Source organism: Trichechus manatus, unplaced genomic scaffold, assembly GCF_000243295.1.
Source record: "Trichechus manatus latirostris isolate Lorelei unplaced genomic scaffold, TriManLat1.0 scaffold00047, whole genome shotgun sequence".
NCBI lineage: Eukaryota > Metazoa > Chordata > Mammalia > Sirenia > Trichechidae > Trichechus > Trichechus manatus.
Genome location: NW_004443983.1, coordinates 9068451 through 9089069, shown reverse-complemented (window position 1 = coordinate 9089069; position 20619 = coordinate 9068451). Strand labels below are relative to the sequence as shown.

The following is a 20619-nucleotide window of genomic DNA, read 5'->3' as shown; positions in this document are numbered from 1 at the left end:
GATCCAGCTATCCTGCTCCTTGGAGTATATCCTAGAGAAATAAGAGCCGTCACATGAATAGATACATGCACACCCATGTTCATTGCAGCACTGTTCACAATAGCAAAAAGATGGAAACAACCTAGGTGTCCATCAGCGGACGAATGGGTAAACAAACTATGGTATATCCACACAATGGAATATTACGCAGTGATAAAGAACAACCATGAAGCTGTGAAACATCGTATAACCTGGTGGAAGCTGGAACTTATTATGCTGAGTGAATTTAGTCAGTCAGAGAAGGATAAATACTGTATAAGACCACTTTTATAAGAACTCACGAAAAGGTTTAAACAAAGAAGAAAACATTCTTTGAGGGTTACAGTGGCGGCGGGGAGTGAGGGTTATTCACTAGATAGTAGAGAAGAATCATCTTAGGTGAAGGGAAGGACAGCACACACTACAGGGGAAGTCAGCACAACAGGACTAAACCAAAGCTAAGAAGTTTCATGAGAGTAGTAGGGATGGGGTGTCTGGGGACCAAGCTTTCAGGGAACATCTAGGTCAATTGGCATAACAAAGCTTATTAAGAAAATGTTCTGCATCTTACTTTCGTGAGTGGCGTCTGGGGTCTTAAAAGCTTGCAAGCGGCCATCTAAGATGCATCAATTGGTCCCAACCACCTGGAATAAAGGAGGATGAAGAACACCAAAGACACAAGTAAAGTATTAGCCCAAGAGACAGAATGGGCCACATAAACCAGAGACTTCATCAGCCTGAGACCAGAAGAGCTAGATGGTGCCAGGCTACCACCAGTGAATGTCCTGACAGGGAACACAACAGAGAGTCCCTGATGGAGCAGTAGAAGGATGGTGTGCAGAACTCAAATTCTAGTAAGAAGACCAGACTTAATGGTCTGACTGAGACTGGAGGTAGGTACCCTGGAAAGCATGGCCGCTGGACTCTCTGTTAGTCAAGAGCTAAAACAGTTTCTGAGGCCAACTCTTCAGAAAGGGATTGGACTGGACTGTGGGACATAAAGTGATACTCATGAAGAGTGTGCCTCTTAGTCAAGTGTATACAGGAGACCAAAGCGGCAGCTTCTGTCCAGAGATGAGATGGGAAGGCAGAGAGAGGGTTAGGAGCTTGTTGAATGGTCATGGGGAATCAGGGGTGAAAAGCAGTGTGCTGTCACAGAATAGAGTGAGCAATTAGAGTCTCAAAACAATGTATGTATAAAAATTTTGTATGGGAGACTAACTTGAAATGTAAACTTCATTTAACTACCAACAATAAAAAAAATTTTTTTTGTTGTAAAATTAACTCATTGTTAAAGCAACATAATGGCAAGATGTCTTATTTTACTATCAAACTACTTGCATGTTCAGGTTTAACATTAAGTTTTAGGTCTAAATTTAGGGATAATGGCCTAAATTTAAAATACCGATTTTTATTATTATTTGGTATAAAAGAGTCTGTTTATTTAATAGTGCTTATTTGTTGATTAATAATTTAAAGCCAATTTTAGAGTAACAGTTGACCAAGACTGCTGCCTACTTTCTGCTCTTAAGAACTGGCTGTTGTTCTCAGCATTCCCCTCACAGAGAGGTTCAGACTTGTTACTCCCCCTTTCTATTTTTTATTTTCTTTACTGTTTTTTTTTTGTTTAACTCATATGCATTTGTTCCACTTATGCGTTATAAACAAAATCTGTAAGCAGAAATAGGATAAGGCAGGAGATAGGGATAGATTTCTAAGGGACCACTGAATTTGCAGTTTCATACTTTCAGAGAAATCATGCTTTGTGAAGCATTGTCTTCTGTAAGAAAATACATTGATACGGTATGGTTCCCCAGTGTTTTATGAAGATTTTTTGTGGACTTAGCTAAACATACTCATAGGGGTATGTTCTTTTGTCCTGTTACATTATATTATATGTTTTTATTTTATTTCAAAAACAGAATCAAAATATGAGGGGAAATGGCAGAAAACAGTATCAAGACTCCCCTAATCAGAAGAAAAGAACAAATGGTGTTCACAGTCAGTCAGCAAAACAACAGAATCCCTTGATGGTAAGATTTAAGGCTCCCATGCTAAGTAGGAGTTGAGACTTCTTAAGAATGGGGCAAGGGCATTGTGAAGGCACAGTATGTAATGTTATTTGCCTTGCTCTAGTTTTAAATAATATACTGATAAGATTTTGTGGTGCTAAATTGTGCACTATTCTGTTCATACACTAAAAATCTCTCTTTTGCCACTTTTAAATATAAGCGTAACATTGATTCAGTTGTACATCTAATCTTTGTTTTTTATGTGGGTATTTACATTCATTTTTATAGTATGAAAAGAATATGTAGTCAGCCCTGTTTTTTAGAGTAATTCCTTGGCTATTGATCTATGCCCTAAATAGTCTTTATTATTTTAATTAAGTGAAAAATTTGAGAGCATGGTGTATTTTTTTTTCTTCTTCAAGTTTATACAGTTTAGCAAATAAAAAATAAAAAACAGAACACTGATAGCCAGTGCCATAGGCATTAGACTAGGCCTAAAAAGACAAATAACATTTTTGAGGCATTTCATTCTGTTCTTTGTTCCATTTTCTTTTATTCTGTGCTTTAGAAAGTAATTCACAACAAATGGTCTCACTGCTTATCCATTTTTTTAAGTCCTGATATTTGTTGGATCTTCTTATTGTAGCTTCACCTGTTCTTTCATTCTCAGTGGGTGGTGATAGTAATTTCAAATTTTCAGCAAAAATATTTTATTTGAATTCTCAAGAGCTGTTTACTTTTCATTTAGGGTTTAATGACCTCCACCAGGTCACACATATTACAGATCAGTTTAGTGTCAAACTACTCAGTTTTTTAAAAACAGTTAATGAACATACAGTTCATAAGGGAAGAAACAGAAGTGACTGGTTAAACCTGTGAAAAATGTTAAAATATATGTGTAATCAAAGAATGCAAATTAAAATAGGATACCACTTTCTCCCATCAGATTGGCAAAAATGGAAAAATTGATGATACCTCACTATAGTTGAGAGTCCTGGTGGCATAGTGGTTTAGAGCTTGGCTGCTAACCAAAAGGTCGGCAGCTCCTTGGAAACCATATGGGATGGTTCTGCTCTGTTCTGTAGGGTCACTATGAGTCGGAATTGATTCAACAGCCATGGGTTTTTTGGTTTCAGTGTCAATGAGTGTATTGGGAACACTTAAAATTTGTTAACTGGTACAACTTTTCTAGAAAGCTGTTTCATTATATGTATCAAAAGCATGAAAAAGTGCTTACCTATTTTCCCTAGAAGGGGAATTTAAGAAATATTTAGCCTATTACTTTTTTATAATAATGAAAAAATGGAAACAACCTGTATCTCCAAGAAGATATTAAATGTGATACCATAGATTAGATTCCTGGATAGTGTTTAAAAATTATGGTGTGAATTTATGGAAAAAGGAATATGTTCACCATATATTTAGTACATTAAAAAGGTCAGTTTCAGCACAGTAATATGTATAATTCTATGTAAAAATTACACCATTGTGTAAAAATACACATAGCTTCATAGAAAAGAAAGCTGGAAAAGATGTATACCGGAATGTTAATAGCAGTTATCTCTGGGTTGGGAAATCTAATTAATAATTTTTTTCCCTTTTTTCTACAATGTAAATGTAATGAAGAACCAAGAGAATTTTAGGCTTAAAAAATCAGTAAATAAAAAATATAAGAAAAGTACCAATGAGAAAATGGGGATGGCGACTGTAATTCTGATGCAGTTTTCTTCCTGGGAAATTTAATAATGTGTCTCCTGATTTGTAATAAGTGAAATAACTGAAGATAGTGTGTTCTCTGTGTCTGTTTTTTAAAATAGAAATGTGAAAAAAAATTTCATCCACGAAAACTTCAGGATAATTTTGAAACAGGCAAGTCAATTTTCTGTCATTTTAAAATCTCTTCTTGTGGGATTTGGTTTGGTTTTGGCCTAACTGTGATTTTAGATAGGAAGATTAGCACATATTCTGCAGAGAGAGTTCATATATGTCGTCAAGTTATCTTAATATGAAATTGGCTAAAATGAAAATATTTAAATGATCAAGATGAAATTATTTGCCCTTCTAATGTGCTGTTCTTTTGTGGCTATCAAACTTCTATGCTATGTATGAGTATTGTAAATAAATAATTACTTAGGGGTTAAAGGGAGAGTAGAACCAAGTATTATAAAGCTGAGGATATCTAATTCTTGCATATTTGTAGGGGGAGAACTAACTTCAGAGGGGAAACATTTTTGTCTTGTTTTAGAGGTAATGATGGCTAACGTTTTAAGGTGGTGCTAAAGATAGCTTTTATTAAAGATAACACTTGCAGCTTCTCTTCCTCATGTATCAAACATAAATCTGTGATCTGATTTGGAAAGTAATGATAATGTAGAAAGCTCTTTGGTAATATGGATTTAATAGATGTCGTTTGGAAGTACAGGAGACTGTTTTTTCTTAGATGCTATTTTGAATTGTATGAAATTCCCTATGAAGTAGATATGTATTGTTCACCATCCTAATTTAAGGCTTTCATATAAAAAAGTCTAAGAAATGAGAAGCAGTATAATTGTATTGCTTTTCTTGCAATCCTCCATATGACTTAAGGTAAAAGCTATCTTACCTTAAATTTTAAAAGATGCTTTAACCCTATTACGGAAAGTTAAGGTTAACTATGAAGAAATAGGAACTGTCATAGTTTAGTATAGAAAAGTTACAGGGGTAGATGTCCTCTTAATAGGACTTTCCTGGCCACCTTGGGTGATAGGGAAATAATTGGCTAATAGTAAAATCCAATTAACATATCATCAGAAATATTTCATAGAATCTTTTTAAAGCTATATTTTCTGGAACATTACAGAAGGCACATTATAACATAGTTTATCCAGCTTAGTTGGGCATAATATAAATATATAAATCTTTGAGTTCTCAATCTTGTAAAAGAATTTTAAAAGGTTTCTTGTCTTAGGATTCCTCATTTCAACTTTTCTTTCTGCTTTAGCAGAAACCTCCTTTCCTGGTCAGGTCCCTGCTGTATTTTTTTTAAAAAAAAGGCCAGATAAATTGGAGTTGGGTTATACTATGTTTTTGAAAAATTCGAATTTTTCTTTAGGTTAATGTACTCTCTGAAGACTTGGTAAACTTCAACCTCATTATTCCAGAATTGTGATTTTTACAGTTCTTATAATTGTAATCTTTACAATGCCTACATTTTGATCTCTGTCAGGAAGTTCCCATTATGTTTGCACAATATACAAATATAGGAGGAAGACAAACTTATGCCCCTTTTGAAAGCAAGTGAATGTCAAGGATCTTAAAGGCTGAGGTTAAGATTTTGAAAATTAGTGTAGAAATAAGCAGTAATACATTAGCAGTTTAGGGAAAGGAAGATATCTTTGTTTTTTTAATGTAAAGATAGTGAGTTTAATCACAGAAAATGATTGTTTTGCTTGAATAAGTTCATTTATGAGTAATTGAAAATCATAGAAAATGAAGAAAAAGTACATAAATGCAAACTATCACTTTAAGTTCAAATAATAAAAACAAATGATAAAATAAAACAGTATCTAATGCTGTAAATAGAGATTATATCATTAAAATGGAATAAGACCATGTCGTACAAGTATTTCAGGAGTGAGAGAAATCTGGGGTCCAGGCTGTCTAGCTAGCAGCAGATGGAAAGTTTATACCCTCTTCTACTGGGGCATAACTTTTCTCTACTGTGCCTTTTGTAAAATATAAACATATACTCACTGTAACTCTAAGGCTTTTTTCTTCAGAATGCCTAGCATGCATTTTAAGTTCTTCTCTTTTTGGGACAATGTTGGGTATGTTATTCTTGGGGATTTATTGTGCCCAGTTTAAAGGAAGATATCTTGATGGTTCCATTTAGATTAGGTTCAGAGTATGGAGAGAAAAACGTATACTCTATGTGAGTTCCTTTATAACGAAAGGTGGAGGGCAGGGCAGTATTTGATTTTTTTTCTAAATGACTGAGCTTACTTATTTTGTTTCTTAAACAGATGCTGTATATGACTCACCTTGCTCTGGTGAAGATCAGTTGTTAGAACATGCTGAGGGACAGTCTGTGACATGTAACGGACATTGCAAGTTCCCATTTTCATCCAGAACTTTTTTGAGTTTCAAGTTTGATCATAACGCCATAATGAAAATCTTGGATCTTTGATAGCAGCAAATATGTTATGGAAGTACCAAGATCAGAGACCTGTTGCATTTGAGTGTGTCTTCAAGCCTTACCTTTCTCAGGTGTTTTAAAGAAATGCAGGGAGGCAATGATGTTTCTGAATAGAATGCTCTTTGTTCAGAGGAGAGAGTGGCAAGAAACAAGAGTTTGCACTGTAAATGCAGTCGTAATTTTTTATACAGATGTACCATTTCAGTGTTTGGCTAACTAGTTTAAGTTACTTTTTTGAGGGCATTCTTTCTGTGTGATTGTGGGCTTTATTTTGTATTCTGGTCAAGAAAAGTGTTTGAGTCATCATGAAGTACCCAAGTTAATGGGAATCCTCCATCTACCCATTACAGTGATTGCAATAGTGATTTCCTTATGTTGAGTTTTTTTTTTTTTTAAAAACCCAACAAACACTTAAAATACACAATTATTAAATGAACATGAGTGCTGAAGTATCACAGAAGTCAAGATTGCAGGTCATCTTTTTTGGTGGCATTTTGCGCATTTATCTGCTTTTAACCACTTAGACTCTCTAATCCTCCTCTGCCTAGAGTCTTGTTGAAAGTTTTATTTAGAGCCAGCATCTGCAATATAATGTTCATGTTGAAAATGAACTCTTAGCACTTCATTAAAGGACAGAGTCCGCAGCTTGGAAAGGGATTGCGTTGGATGGGTGTGCCGCATGCCATCAGGAAACCAGCGAGACTGCTGGCGAGAGGGTAGCAGAGAAGTGTGGAGGCTAGGACCCAGCAGCTACTTCGGTCATGCCTTTACCATCCTGCCTCCAGCCCTTTTTAGTATTGTATTTACTACTGTAAAATGATTTTGTTCTTGTGAAAATTTTTTCTATTTTATAGTTGTGTAAATATGTACGTAAAACTGACATTAGATTTTCCATTGCATCTCAATGTTGATAAGTATAAACTGATGTTATATTAGGTTCCAGTTAGCAGTAGTAACAGAGAATGACACGCTTTTATTGGCATGCTGAAGCCTCTGGAGTGAGATAAGAAAGGACCTGCAACCATGTACAAAGTATTTCACTAGGAGAGAGTCAAAACGTGAAAGTAACATGCATAACTCACTCCCAGGAATGCATCTTGTTCTTTCAGGATTCTTAAATCCAAATAAGGGTGGCAGTGCACGTTTTAAGAAAGATTTCAGCTATAATTGAGGACAATCAATCACCAGGGCTTTAAGGGTCATTAGTGTTTCGGGTGCATCTGACCTCATGGAAGATACTTTTTGTAGGGGGAGGTGCACAAGCATATGTGTGGGTGCATCTGTCATGTGGGTTTTTAAAATCTTCTATGTGTGGTATCCACAAAATATATATCTCTGCTCATAAATGTTATTGTAGAAATCTTTGTTCTGTATAGGTAGCCTGTTTAAAAGGGGCTCTATTTAACCCAGTGGGCCTTTTAAAGGAAGCCTCTATTGTAAGGCATTCACTTGGTGTTACTTCGCTTTAGCTTTGAAATGGCTTAATTTTTAAGGCTAAATTCTATTTATTAATGAAAGTGTCACCCTTTTGGTGCTAAGCAGGAGAATTCACAATTTTAGCAGTTAAAATTAGGCTATCTAGAATCTTGGATCTTGTAATGTGACAAATTTGTGAATCCTTCCGTGACTTTTTTTAATGCATTATATGGTTGTGTTTGGAAGCTCTGACTATTTCCAGAAATACAGCTCCTTTGCTTGGGTCTCCTTGAGCCATATTTATAGTTGGTCCCAGCATTCCAGATTTCTGTCAAAATGTTAAAGGAGTGAAAACTTACTTCACCTGGCAGGTAAATCATTGTCACTCATTCACTGTCATCTAGAAACCATTTAATTTTGTGTGTGTGTGTGTGTACGTGTGTGTGTGTACGTGTACGTGCACGTGCATATGCTTTCTAAGTGAGTACTTTGGTCAGTCTTTCTGGTGCCTAGAGTTGATCCTTCAGCTCTCAATACTAAAGCAAAAGAGATTAGTTACCAGACGTATGGCCTTTCATGGTGTTGAGCCTCTTCAAGAACCAATAAATTGTCTCTTTTCAATTACTGGTAGTTTAACTATGGTTAAATGTCATTGCTGTTGTGCTGCTTCATTTAATGCACTGTGGAACAAAATAAGGATATTGTTGGGATGAGATTGTGATAATTTTAGACTTTTAGCTCTCTTGACGGTTTGGGATAAAAAATGTTAAAAGATTAGAGTTGAAGTTTATGTGTGTGATTTGAATTAACTATGCAGAATATGTATAAGTTGGATGTACCTATTTTATGTACATCTGCTGTGTTTATTCCCTTGAACCTGTGTATTAATTTCTCAGTGTTCAGTTTACCTTGAGAAAGGCCATGCTTAGCACAGAAACTGGATTTCTCCTTGAGAAATTTATCATGGTTTGAGGAAATCGAGTGATAAAGGAGTATGCGGAATATGCAATAATTTACTTCCACTGTGTGCTGCATTTTTAGAAGCTAGGTGAGCAGTTGTGTTGACTTCATTATGTTTTTTAAAAATTTTTTATTGTGCTTTAGATGAAAATTCACAGAGCAGATTAGTTTCCCATTCAATAATCTGTACATAAAGTGTTCCATGACATTGGTTGCATTACCCACATGTGTGTCAGCACTCTCCTCCTTTCTGCCCTGGGTTCCTTGTTCCCTTTTGTCAGAATTTTCTGCCCCTTCCTGCCTTCTCATTTTTGCTTTTGGGCAAATGTTTTCCGTTTGGTATTGTATAAATTGATTGTTCTAAGGAACACGTTCCTCTTGGGTGTTATTGTTTGTTTTATGGGCTTATTTGGCTGAAAGGTGGTCTCTGGGAATGGCTTCAGTTCCAGGTCAGAGCCTCGGCCATAGTCTTGGGGGTCCCTCCAGTCTCTGTCAGACTAGTAGGTCTGGTCTTTTTTGTTAATTTGATTTTTTTGTTCTACATTTTTCTCCTGTTCTGTCCAGGATGCTCTGTTGTGATCCCAGTGGCTTCATTATGTTTTGTCTTTGAGAGAGAAATTGGTCTTTGAATTCTCTTTTTAAATGTTTTTTTCCAACCTTAAATGTTCCAAGGTGCAGTGCACTGTGAATCTTTCAGTTTTAAAAATTTTGTAGGTGCTTTTATGTATAACTTTTATGATTTATAGGATGTTAGATGAATTGTTTCTGTACTTAACCATTGTAATCCAAAATTTAGGGGTACTGTTTACATGCTTTTCATGAGTGTATGTTAAGAAACAGCAAATGAATGGTTTTAGGATTTCAAACAGTGATGGTCTCCTGAGAAATGAATATTTGGAGAGGTCCAAGAACCTAATAGAACTCTTTTAACATGGATGAAATTTGATTAGAGGTGTTGGAAAATGAAGTTGTGTGTTTTTGTTAATATATCCAGGTAAGTTTCTTATGTTTTCAAAGGAATTGTGGTGACTGCTTGCTGCTTTGAGCTTTGGAGATCCTTATTTTTCTATTAAATATCAATTAGTAAGTACAGATTTATAGCAAAATTAATTTTATGCTCTAAGATTGGTTGGTACTTTTAAGGCTTTAGTAGTTTGTGTGTAATGTAAAATAGAAACTCAAGTCTATGCGAATAACGTCCTTCCAACGTAGGAATTACATTCTATAAAATTCAGCATATTGTGGTGGTCTCTAGAAAAGGTCAGATCTGAGTGCATGTGTGCATTAAAAACATTTCATCCCTGTTCCCTCACTTACCTATTTTTTTGCTTTCCAACAATTAAACAGTAAGGAGCAAAGTCAGTTATAAAAGTTAGACTTTGTGCCAACTTTTCTTACTATGATGACCTCTCTTGGTTTTAAATCTTTTTGTACCAGTGGACTTCCCCACCTGCTCAGAGATTTTGTTTTGATTGACAATGCTGTTACTTACCTGTTGAAATCTATTGTGTTTCTGTATTTCTCTGAGGCAGTATTTTCCTTGTATATTAATCATAGTTACAATAAAGTTAGATACATTAACATTTTTCTGATTGAAGAAAAATAAATGTTACCTAGTAATTTTGACTTGGATTATTTTCTAGTTTGAAGGAAGGGATTTATATGTATTGTTGTAACTTCAGATTACTAATAAGCAAGACAAAAAGGTATCCTTTACCTTTAAGTACTTGTCCCTAGATAAACAGGTGTTAGAAAAACAGTTTTGTTAATATTTATTCCTGATAGCTTGGAGAAGCCTAGCTAGAGTTCCTCATTTTGTATTAAAGGGCATTTGTATAATTGCCAAAATTCTAAAAATTAGATTATGATGAACTTTCTCAGCATCTTTCTCTTCTTAGAATTGAGTTGCTATTGCAATCTGCATGCCTTGTGTCATAAAGATAGTAGATTGCAAATGAGCAGTACAGGCTCAGTCCCATGCTTTCAAAGCAAGTGTTGGATTGCAGTTAAAAAAAAATATAATAGGCTCTTGTTATAGAACAAAATTGCCCAGAAGGTAGAAGGCAGCTGTAGTTGTTTGGTCAAAGAGTATAAGGAAGGTATTTTAGAAGGCTAGACATGCTTGGCTAGAGTTGTGATCATTGACTAGCCCAAACATAGCCTAATGTATGTGTCCATTACCACGCTTTCCCCAGCTCTGGATAAAATTAATTTTTTTAAGTATGGTTGCCCAGCAATCCAGTGAATCTAAAGTAATTTTTCCCACTTTTTAAAAGACCAGTGTTTAGGAGTGTGGTCCTTTGTGTGCTGATACTTTACAACTCCAGCCACAGTGAAGTGCTCTCCTTTCATATAGAAAGATACGCAGATGTACACACCCAGTCAGTCAGGTCTGTTGACATAGTCATTTTCACAGTGGTAGTTATACATCTCTCTGTCCTGTATAGGAGTGGACTTGAAGGGATGGCCTCCATCAGCTGAGTTGCTTGGACTTTAACATAGTACAAAGAAGTGATAAAAAACAAAACAAAACAAAACAAAAACTATGATGAGTATTGCAAGTCTTTTCTTGAGAAATGTTCATAATCGAAACTTTAATCTGTGTCTCCAGATCAGTGAAATCTCCAGTAAGGAAATTCCATTTATTTTGAGTCTCCTGTGATTAACAGAGGGGAAATTCCATTTATCTTGAGTCTCCTGTGATTAACAGAGGGGATGGTCTAGCTATGACAGTGGCTTGAAAGCGTGATCATCTGAGAGGGATTAACCTTGACAGGGTGCTTGCATTAGCTGTGTTGTGTTGGTCAAGAGTGCTCTGGGAAAGAGATTGAATCCAGAAATCAGTTGCCTGTGTTTGTAACTCTGTCCCACATGAACCATCCTCTGCATAGACCTAAGTCCTTTAGCCCAGTGGAAGTCAGGCCCTGAATATGTATTTACTTTTTGGTGACAGGGTTCTTGGAGGCAGCTGGGTATTTTTGTTTGTTTGTTTGTTATTGGCCACTGCCTGTTGCATGTCGCTTAAAGACTTGTTGTTTCTTAATCAGTTTTTTTGGTGTGTCTGGTGAGGAAGACACTATTGAGTCTTTTTTTCCCCCAATGTGTTTTTATTTGTGCTACAACCCTGTGATAAATCTGTAGGAATTTGTAAGCAGTGGTCATACTCTTCTCCTCTTGCAAAGATGATCTCATTTGGGCCACAAGCAGGTAGGAGTGTGGACACCTGTGCTCTTTGATTCTCCCAATGCATGTAGCTGTCAGATTGGTCTGGGAACAGGAAATTCCTGTGTGGCTCTAGAGGAAATGGGCATTGTTCTGGTGGCCCTCAGTCTTTGAGAGGATGGTGAACTTCTTGAGATAGAATGTAACATTTTTATTTAATCTACTTTTAATTTGTTGATTCTGAGATTGTAAAAATCTATAGCTTCAAATTATGGTGTGAAACATTTTGGGCACAACTTTACATTGTTATTAATTTCTCAAGCTTTAAGAAATTAGCTAGTTTGTTTAAAATGACATCTTGGCTTTTCCTTTCCTGATATTAGGAATAGACTGGCAGCAAAATAAAGGTTATCAACTGTGAATGAATTTAGAAAGGTAATAACTATTCCTCAGTGGTTTGGTTGGTTAGATGTGTTGATGCTTTTGGAACATGAGTAGCAGTGGCCTTGCACTCTTCATGTACTACATATAGGATATGCAGTGATAGAAAAGCACAGAAGACGTATCCGCAAGAGTTTCTTTGTGCATTTTGCTGCTGCCCTGGGCACTTCTGCCTCTACTTTTCATTTTAGATTTGTATTTGGGGCTTATATAAGCAGTCATTTAATTTCAATTGCAAGTATCCAAAGAACTGAGTCTTTAATTTTACTCTTTTGCTTATATTTCAGATTAGAAAGTTAGAACAGGAGACAGCTAAACTGACATCCGTTTTATAAATATTGCAAGCTGTTTTTCTGGAGTAACAGAGAAAGAATATAAAACTTTGAGCTATTTTGCTTATATACATTTTTGCTTGTAAGTTTTGAAGTTTGTTTAATCTTGTAAGGTATTAACCTTATAGTAGTACCTTGTAGAAATAATCTTTGGTAAGTATTGACTCATTCTAGATCTGTGTACAATTCAGACTTAATTTTACCCATTGGCTTTAATGAAAATTTAAAACAATTTTATTTTGGAATAGAATGGTTAGTCAAATGGAATTATAATTCATATATTAGCCAAAACAATTTTCTTGGGAATAAGTTTTAGTCTAAACTCTAAAGATACTTATGTTGAGTCATGCTCAGCAACGTATTTGTGACCTACAAAAGCTGGTAGAAAAAAATGAAATAGTTTCACTAAATGTATGATGTTCAATTGAGAAAACTGGACTTTATAAATCTCAGTAATCATTTGTTTTATGTGAAATGATTTAACATTTAACCTTTACCTAAATGATAGCAGTGTTTTATTACTTCACCTTCTAGGGCATTTTAATGGTCAGAGAAAGACTGTGTAAGTAAAGCATTAAAGTGATTCTGTTCATGGTAGTAATGAAGTTCTTGGAGTTTTTGGTTTATTGTCAAACATTTAGGGAAAGCAGACGAGGAACCAAAAAATACCTGCTGGATTCAACTTGTAGTTATAAGAATTGATATCTTGAGAGTGGATTCTGTGTTCCTGGGTTTATTACATTCTGGCTGAACCATAGCATTGTCTCTTTCCCTCAGTGTTAATGAAAGGGTAAGGAATGATTTTTCACTTATATGAGATTTCTAGTGACTCATGTTTATGAGTTCGATTTAAATGTTCGCTGGATTACTGTACTTCCAAAGAAGACTAGAAGTGCCAGCTGTACTTTTCATTGAGAAAATGAATAAAGTCCTCTGTCTTAACAGGTATTGTAACTTTCTGATGTAAGTATCACCAGTTTAGAAATTAAAAATCTTTTATCTTATAAAATCGAATTGGAGTTATGGAAGTTTTCTCTTGTATTTTGAAACAGTTTTACAATTGATTGTTCAAATTCTGGCTTTCTGTAAAAACATGTTAAATTTAGACTACTTGCAGTGCAATATTAATAAAATCTGCTGCTTTCATCAGTTTTAGTTACTACCTTAACCTTGCTTTTGCTGTTGTTAATAAACAAATGTGAGATAAAGTATGTTTATATAATAGGAATACTAAAAAGTAGAGTCTGAAAAAATGAAAATAAAGAACTAGTATGCATGCTATTTCAAACAGTTTGGTTGTTGCTTTAAAGCAAGATTACAGTGGAGGGCTTGAGATGTGAGTTAGACATGTAAAATACGGTACTTCTTCAAATTCTGCTGTAACCACGTTTTCCAGATAAGATGCTTGACTGTCCTTGCATCTCAGAGGAGGAAGAAATACATTCTTCTCCATTAAAGACCTAAGCTATATGATAGCAGTTTTTACATTAAAAAAAAAAGTGACCAAGGTATTATACTCTTATTACCAATGGTACATGTTGCAAAGCTGCTTGCCATCCTTTTCTTGTAGTCAGATGACTTTCTTGCGCTTCTAATTCTTGATTTTAGTCCCTGTTTGAGCCACTCTTAGAAAGGAAAAAGACCCTTCAGTAGCTAACTTCCCATTTATGGCAAATTGTGAGAATGAAACCAAATAAAAATTGGCAATAAATGAGGTCTCTTTGGCTGTTGGACTTAATATAATCTTAACTTCTGGGCCTCTGCTTGAATTTTTTTTTTTTTTTTTTCCTTTCCGCAGTTGCCGTGGAGGTAATTCTAACTCATGGTGACCCTGTGTGTGTCAGAGTAGAAGCGTGCTCCATAAGGTTTTCAGTGGCCAATTTTGTGGAATTAGATCACCATGCCTTTGTTCCGAGGTGTGTTTGGTGTACTGCAGCCTCTAACGTTTTGGTTAGCAGCCAAGCGTGTTAACCGTTAGTGCCACTTAGGACTCTCCTGCTTTAATGTGAAGCATCACAGGTTTGATATTTCCATGTTAGACAAATAGTCTTACAGAAATCAGCTTTACCGTTAACACAGTTAAAGTACATCATGGCATTAGAAATATTTATTCAGAATATAAGAACGTTTGTAAAATATTATAAATGTCTCTGTATAAATAAATGGAATTTTTTTAAACAATTCTATATCAAATAACACAAAGTAGCTATTTTACAGCAGCTAAAACTAAAGGCATCTGGAAACATTTAAAGCCATATAAGTGAAGAATCTAAAAAATTACAAGGTTTAAGTACAGTGTTAAGTGACAGCTTAGACGTTCAGTACAAACAGTAGAACAATACTGACAAATGCAGACTTAGTCACATGTGCTTTAATAAGTGACAGTACATTCAAGCTGGTTTTTCTAATTCGAGTGGTATAAAAGTAGCACATTTTCAAATAATAAGAAACCTAAATCTCATGCAGAGTAAATAAATCTTGACAAAGTATCTAAAAACTGATTAGAACGAGAAAAAAAAAAGTTAACATATTTCATTCTGTTTGTGTATTAGGTTCAAATAAAAGCAGAGTATTAGGGGCTCTCATTCACTTGGCAGTCCTGCCATGAGCACAAGTGGATACTATGCAAGTTCTACAAACCGAACAGTTTTCCACATAGGTTTGATTTGCAAAAAGTGCAAAAGTGGATGGAGGGCAAGAACGACTAAAGCAGGGCATCAGCGTTCATGTGGGAGATTTTTTATGTAGCTTGCTCTGTTCTGCTGAGCTGATAGATGATTAACAGATGAATGATTGGTACTGCCTTGACCATGTATTACTGGTCAAGGATGTGATTATCCAACAGTAATTGTGTTAACTGGGATAGAAGGATTTTTCTCACTCAGATGCAATGTGATAGAGAATTTATACAATAGAAATCTTAACCAAAAATGTCATGGTCTGCATGTGAACTATTTTCCTCTGGTACTGTATTATTAGCACAAGAATGCATGTAACATAACAGTTGCTGTTCAGCTTGTACCCTTTTCTACATGTTTATATTTTATAACAGCCACTGCGTGCCCAGTGGTGCTGTGTCTCCAGCAGCCAGCATTACATTGATAATTCTGATTCCAGCTCTCAAGTCAGTGCCTGGCACCCGAAGGCTTGTATTTTTTAGTGAAACGAGTTACTTCATTAGGCCACAGGTTCAGAGCTAACCTTAATCTGGTCTATATAAACACAGTTTTAATTAACTAAAAACTGTTTGTGCAGCAGAGGTGTAATTTTTGTTGTGTAGTAAGCTATACCTCTTCTACAAGTTAGTACCCAGCTTCTGGACACAATTAGCAAGCCTTATTAAAAGGTGGTGACCATATCATTCTGTGTCAAATACACCGTTCCATTGTTTAAACAGGAAAACAGTTGCTGTGATTTTTTTCTTTTTCCCAGGATATTTTATAGTTATTCTACAACACTTTTACCTAATGCGGAAAACAACATGTAAATGTTACTTACGTCCCTCCTTCCCCAACCCAAAACAGAAAATTCCTTGGCAACCCTATGGCTCCACAAATTGCAGCCAGAGAAGTTTTTCTCCTTTGGGGGCTCTCTTCACAGATCTGTTTACTACCTCTTGAAGTAGGTACAGCTGTGAACTTATTACACATGATTTTTTCATTTTAAATAATTCTATATGTAGACTGGATGAGTCATACTCCCTATTAGATATTTGCAAATAGTTTAAACTTACGGAGGAAAGGACACTTTCAGAAGTCATTAAGGGCAGTTTTGATGTTTTCTGTAGTCTTGATGTCATATCATTTCATTTAAAACATAAGCATGTCAGCATTAACCCCAAATTCTTGAGAGCTAATTAAAAAATAATGGCTGGATAATTTTTGGGCTATAGGAAACATTCTGAATTCATGCCAATAGCATAGGCAGTCCAGCCCTGATCAGGTAATCTGTATGCAACTAGGAGACTTAAAGGGTTTCAGGTTTTCCTCAGAGTAGTAAAATCCTTACTACTCCTAACAGTTTTTAAGAAAAAGCCCATAGGCTTTAAGTTGGACTGCATGTCAAGGCTCTAATTTAGAAATTTCTGAGATCCCTGTAAAGTATGGCTGCAGGCTCAGAGGAGGACTTAGAAGTACATGCATATGAAAGGACGATTAAGCAATTATGTTTAACTGGTACTTAATTTTTTATTAACATTCCAGTCTTAGGCAGCATGGATATTAATCTTCAGAAACCTGACATACCAGCAGATAAGCCTGAATGTTAATAATTAATTACCTCCATTGGCAAGGTAGTCTCTTTAGCCTGTGACTTTTGCCTCAGTCCATTTAGCTTGCCTCAATTTAGCACAGTTCAGCAGTGGAAAATACACTCCAAGGGAACTGAAATTAGTCCTTTCTCCTCTTGCCCATTTCACCAAGAGCCGAAGGCTGAACAGAGAAGGTGATTGCCTTAAAGGGTAACCACTGAGGAAACTGAAAGAAGACAATTAAAAATATGAAAGTCTGAGGTTTTTAACTTCATACAAGTTAGAATCAAGACTATTATTTGCCCTTGAGGGAGATGTTAATGTAAACCAGCTTCTGTTTAGAGAAAAAATTCAGATAGAGCCAGCTTACACAAAAAGAATTACATTACCCAGGCACCTGCAGTCTTTTATTTAATCAATGCACTTTCAGTAGACTGCGCCACCCCCCCCCCCACAATTAGCATAACCAAGTGCCTATTGCTTCACCTTCGGCAGGGATCAGGCCTTAGAAGTATTTGAAATATCCAAGGAAAAGAAAGAAACCATTTTATAGATCTTTTATTCTACACATTTATAAATGTAACACTTTCACCTGGGAAATAGTTTTCACCCAGTCACCACATATTTAAAAGCATTAGGTTGAAGTATAAACTCAAAATAAGGCCAGGTAGGATGAGTAATACTGGGGCCCAGGTTGGAGGAGCCTCTCATGTCTGGAGGAGTTATATGACCCTATAAGGGTGGGTCTTCTGTTTTAACTTGGAGCAAAAATGGTAGGCAAAGGTCAGCAGGCAGAATTTTATTCCTGCTTCAGCCACATTTTTCATGTACTGTTGATAAAAATGGAAAACTGTCCATTTGGATGCTTGTTCAGTCACGAAAGAGAAAGCTGTGAACAGTTCACCACTGTGCACATCCCAGTTTGCTCAAGGGCAGGCCCTAAGCAAGCTGGGAAAATGGTGTAAACTGTTATTTCATCTACGGAAAAAAAAATTTGTGCATACTATAGCCAAAACATTTTCCTCATGATAAAATGCAAATTTATCCAAAGAGTAAAAATTGATTTAAAAAAAAAAATTGCTTACTACAACCAACTTTGACTAAATGATAGATTCAAACAAACAGAAGACAGACAGTGGGATTCAAACAAACAGAAGACAGACAGTGGGCATTTTCCCAGTGATCAGAGTACTCAAAAGCTGGTCCTTCCAGACTGGTGCTAGTTGACTTTTTTGGATACAGGGCGGCCTCACTGCTAGCCTGAGGCAAAAAAAAAAGGTGATTGCTTTTGGGATAGAAAGCCTCCGCTCCTCCTAGGTGGTGGCTGGCGTAGCCTTCCCCATTGCGTAGAAGGCTGAGGAACTTGTATCATACACACACTCTCAGAACAAACCTTTAGCTCATGGACATGGGGACTCTAACTCAGGGACTGGTCATAAGCAAAAAACTTTAATTTGTAGTTCACTGTGGCATTTGGATATTTCTCGTAGGGGACTTTGGGTAGTCCTCAGGTGCTACAGAATAAATTGCAAGTGGTCCTTTAAAACGTTGTCAGTGTAGGGCAGCTACAAAAGAACTGAAAGAAGGGAGAGGATGATAGAGAAGGCTACAGTAGAAAAGGAATAATGGATTTATTTTACGACAGAGGGCCCTCCTGAAAGCAGTTCAGGTACTTTGGTCCTGCCTAGCCTCGTCAGCATTTTGCTTGAAATTTAACCTGTTGAAACACCATAATCTAACCATCACCATGTCTCGGGGGCGGGGGGGGAAGGAGGCCTTAACAATCATTCTAGAAAAGGACATCATGTTTGGTAAAGTAGAGGGTCATCAAAAATGAGGGAAATCCTCGATGAGATGGATTGATACGGTGGGCTCAAACATACCAATGACTGTGAAGATGGTCCAGTTTCGTTCTGCTTTGCGTAAGGACGCTATGAGTCGGGCCAGATGACAGCTAACAACCACTGCCTCCACCACCATTCCCTCCTCATCGCCTGCCCCCTTCCTTCATGCTGGAAGGGGCAAAGTCTTGAATTGGGATCAGCAGCAATCTTTTAAATAGGTAGGACTAGCCTTGCAGAACATCCAGTACCTACTCCATGTCTGACAAGGCACAGTCTGTCTGTCTTTTTCTCTCAGAGACAGGTCCAGAGCTACGTATGTATTCATGTGGATAAGTTTTGATTCATACAAAATAGCAATTAATGTAGTGCCCTGGGCTGGGGGGAAAAGTGCTAAAAAATGCTTCTCTGCTTTTGAGGAAACTCCTGGTAAAACTTTAGTTCCATTGTACCTGTCAGTGGGATTCTAATTCTTGACTCTGCTGGGAAGGAAAAAACCCAGACTCAAAAGAGTTCCCTTTGCAGCCCTTGCCTCCAACATGAAAGGTGAAGGAAGATTTTATTTTCTCAATACAAAACTGTTCAGGCTGGGGCTGCAGTACTTGTAACTTCAACATATCTGGGAATTTAAAGACACCATGGACTATCTATCTCCCTGTGATCTGAAACTCCAGGACAGCTTGTATCTTGTAGTTGATACATGGAACTTGAAAACCAAAGCCTTGCTGCAGTAAGAAAATCAGCAGTTCTATTAAATGCCGGAGTCACCCTGTGTGTGGGTGTGTGCGCGCGTGTCAGAGTTTTGCCCTGAAGGAGCAAAGAGGAGAATTTGAGGATGCCAGAAGATAAACCCATTGTCTACAGAATGAGAAGAGAGAAAAAAAGGAAAATCCTATAAAACAAATGGCTGGGATCCCACTGATGCACAGTCTCTTGAAAACACAAGGAGAATGAGAACATGAGTGCTGAAAGCAAAAACAAGGTACTACTGCTAAGCATGGCACACAGAACATGTATTTACATACCATCTGTGGGCCTGGGAGGGGAGAAACAGCATCCTCTCTACATACAGTCCACACAGTGTCATCAGGGCCGCTCGCCCCAAGGGGCTGAGTCTATGGCACTCTACTGTCCAAGTGCTGACCTACCTGCCAACCTTCCCTTTTCTGATTCTCCCAATAGGTACTCTGCCCCCAAGGGCCCTTCTCCCCTTAGTGGCCTGCTATAGTTTAACTTCTACAGGCAGAACTTTGATGCCTGAAAGCCTGTTAGAGTGAAGTTTCATTGGTGTGTGGCCTCGAGTTCTCCTCCTCCAGCAGAGCTATTCTTTGCTTGAGCATCCTCACTTGGGTCTCATGTCTTTCCACCATGGCCATCATCTGAGACTCCAACTTCTTCAGTTTGTTTTGATGCTTCTTCTTTGCTTTCTCATAGGCAGCCACTAGGTTGCTGTATGGGGATGGGAGAAATGAGAATGAAGATTCATCCTGAGTAGCATTGAGGCACACTGTCCTGTCCCACTGGGTAACCAGGACTGTTAAGCACCACTCTGAAGAAAGAGAGGCCACTCAGACTCTTCATGAAGAATCTGAAATCACGTGGTTAGAAGAGGCATAAAACCAGTATTTTAACACTAATGGCCGTTCATTTGTTGGCTTAACCGTGATTACTTTAACACAACTGCTGGGGACTTGCACTCTAACACATTAGGAAGGGTTTTGCATATGAGTCAAAACCAACTATTCAAACTAGCCTAACCCAAAATACATAAGCAGAAAAGGTACCTGAATTCCAGAAATGTGTTACTTAAATACAGATAGGCTAATATATTGTTCCATGGTTGCTTGCAACAGATGGTCACATTTAAGTTACAGGAGCGTGTCCTCCAGCTCCGCAGTCTAAGTGGCCTCACTAAGGATGAGGGCAGAGAGGCTCCTCTTGCTTTGACTCTCCGTATGTTTTGGGCTGGTGGGTTCAGAGCATTCAGTTAGGCCATAAGCTAATGTTTCCAGCC

At 36.9% G+C, this 20619-nt stretch overlaps 2 protein-coding genes across 7 annotated transcripts in view; one reads left to right on the top strand and one right to left on the bottom strand.

Moving 5' to 3' along the window:
* DCP2 (decapping mRNA 2) overlaps positions 1 to 8161 on the top strand; it is a 53226-nt gene extending 45065 nt beyond the window's left edge. For all 4 annotated transcript variants that reach the window (XM_004376988.2, XM_023731969.1, XM_023731968.1 and 1 more), the window contains exons 9-11: positions 1941 to 2051; positions 3848 to 3899; positions 6032 to 8161. In XM_004376988.2, the coding sequence (XP_004377045.1) occupies positions 1941 to 2051; positions 3848 to 3899; positions 6032 to 6195 (327 nt within the window). In that variant the 3' untranslated portion in view covers positions 6196 to 8161. The remainder of the gene's footprint in view (positions 1 to 1940; positions 2052 to 3847; positions 3900 to 6031) is intronic.
* Positions 8162 to 13988: 5827 nt separating this feature from the next.
* MCC (MCC regulator of WNT signaling pathway) overlaps positions 13989 to 20619 on the bottom strand; it is a 326867-nt gene continuing 320236 nt past the window's right edge. For all 3 annotated transcript variants that reach the window (XM_004376987.2, XM_023731965.1, XM_023731966.1), the window contains exon 17: positions 13989 to 20054. In XM_004376987.2, coding sequence (XP_004377044.1) covers positions 19874 to 20054 — 181 coding nt within the window. In that variant the 3' untranslated portion in view covers positions 13989 to 19873. The remainder of the gene's footprint in view (positions 20055 to 20619) is intronic.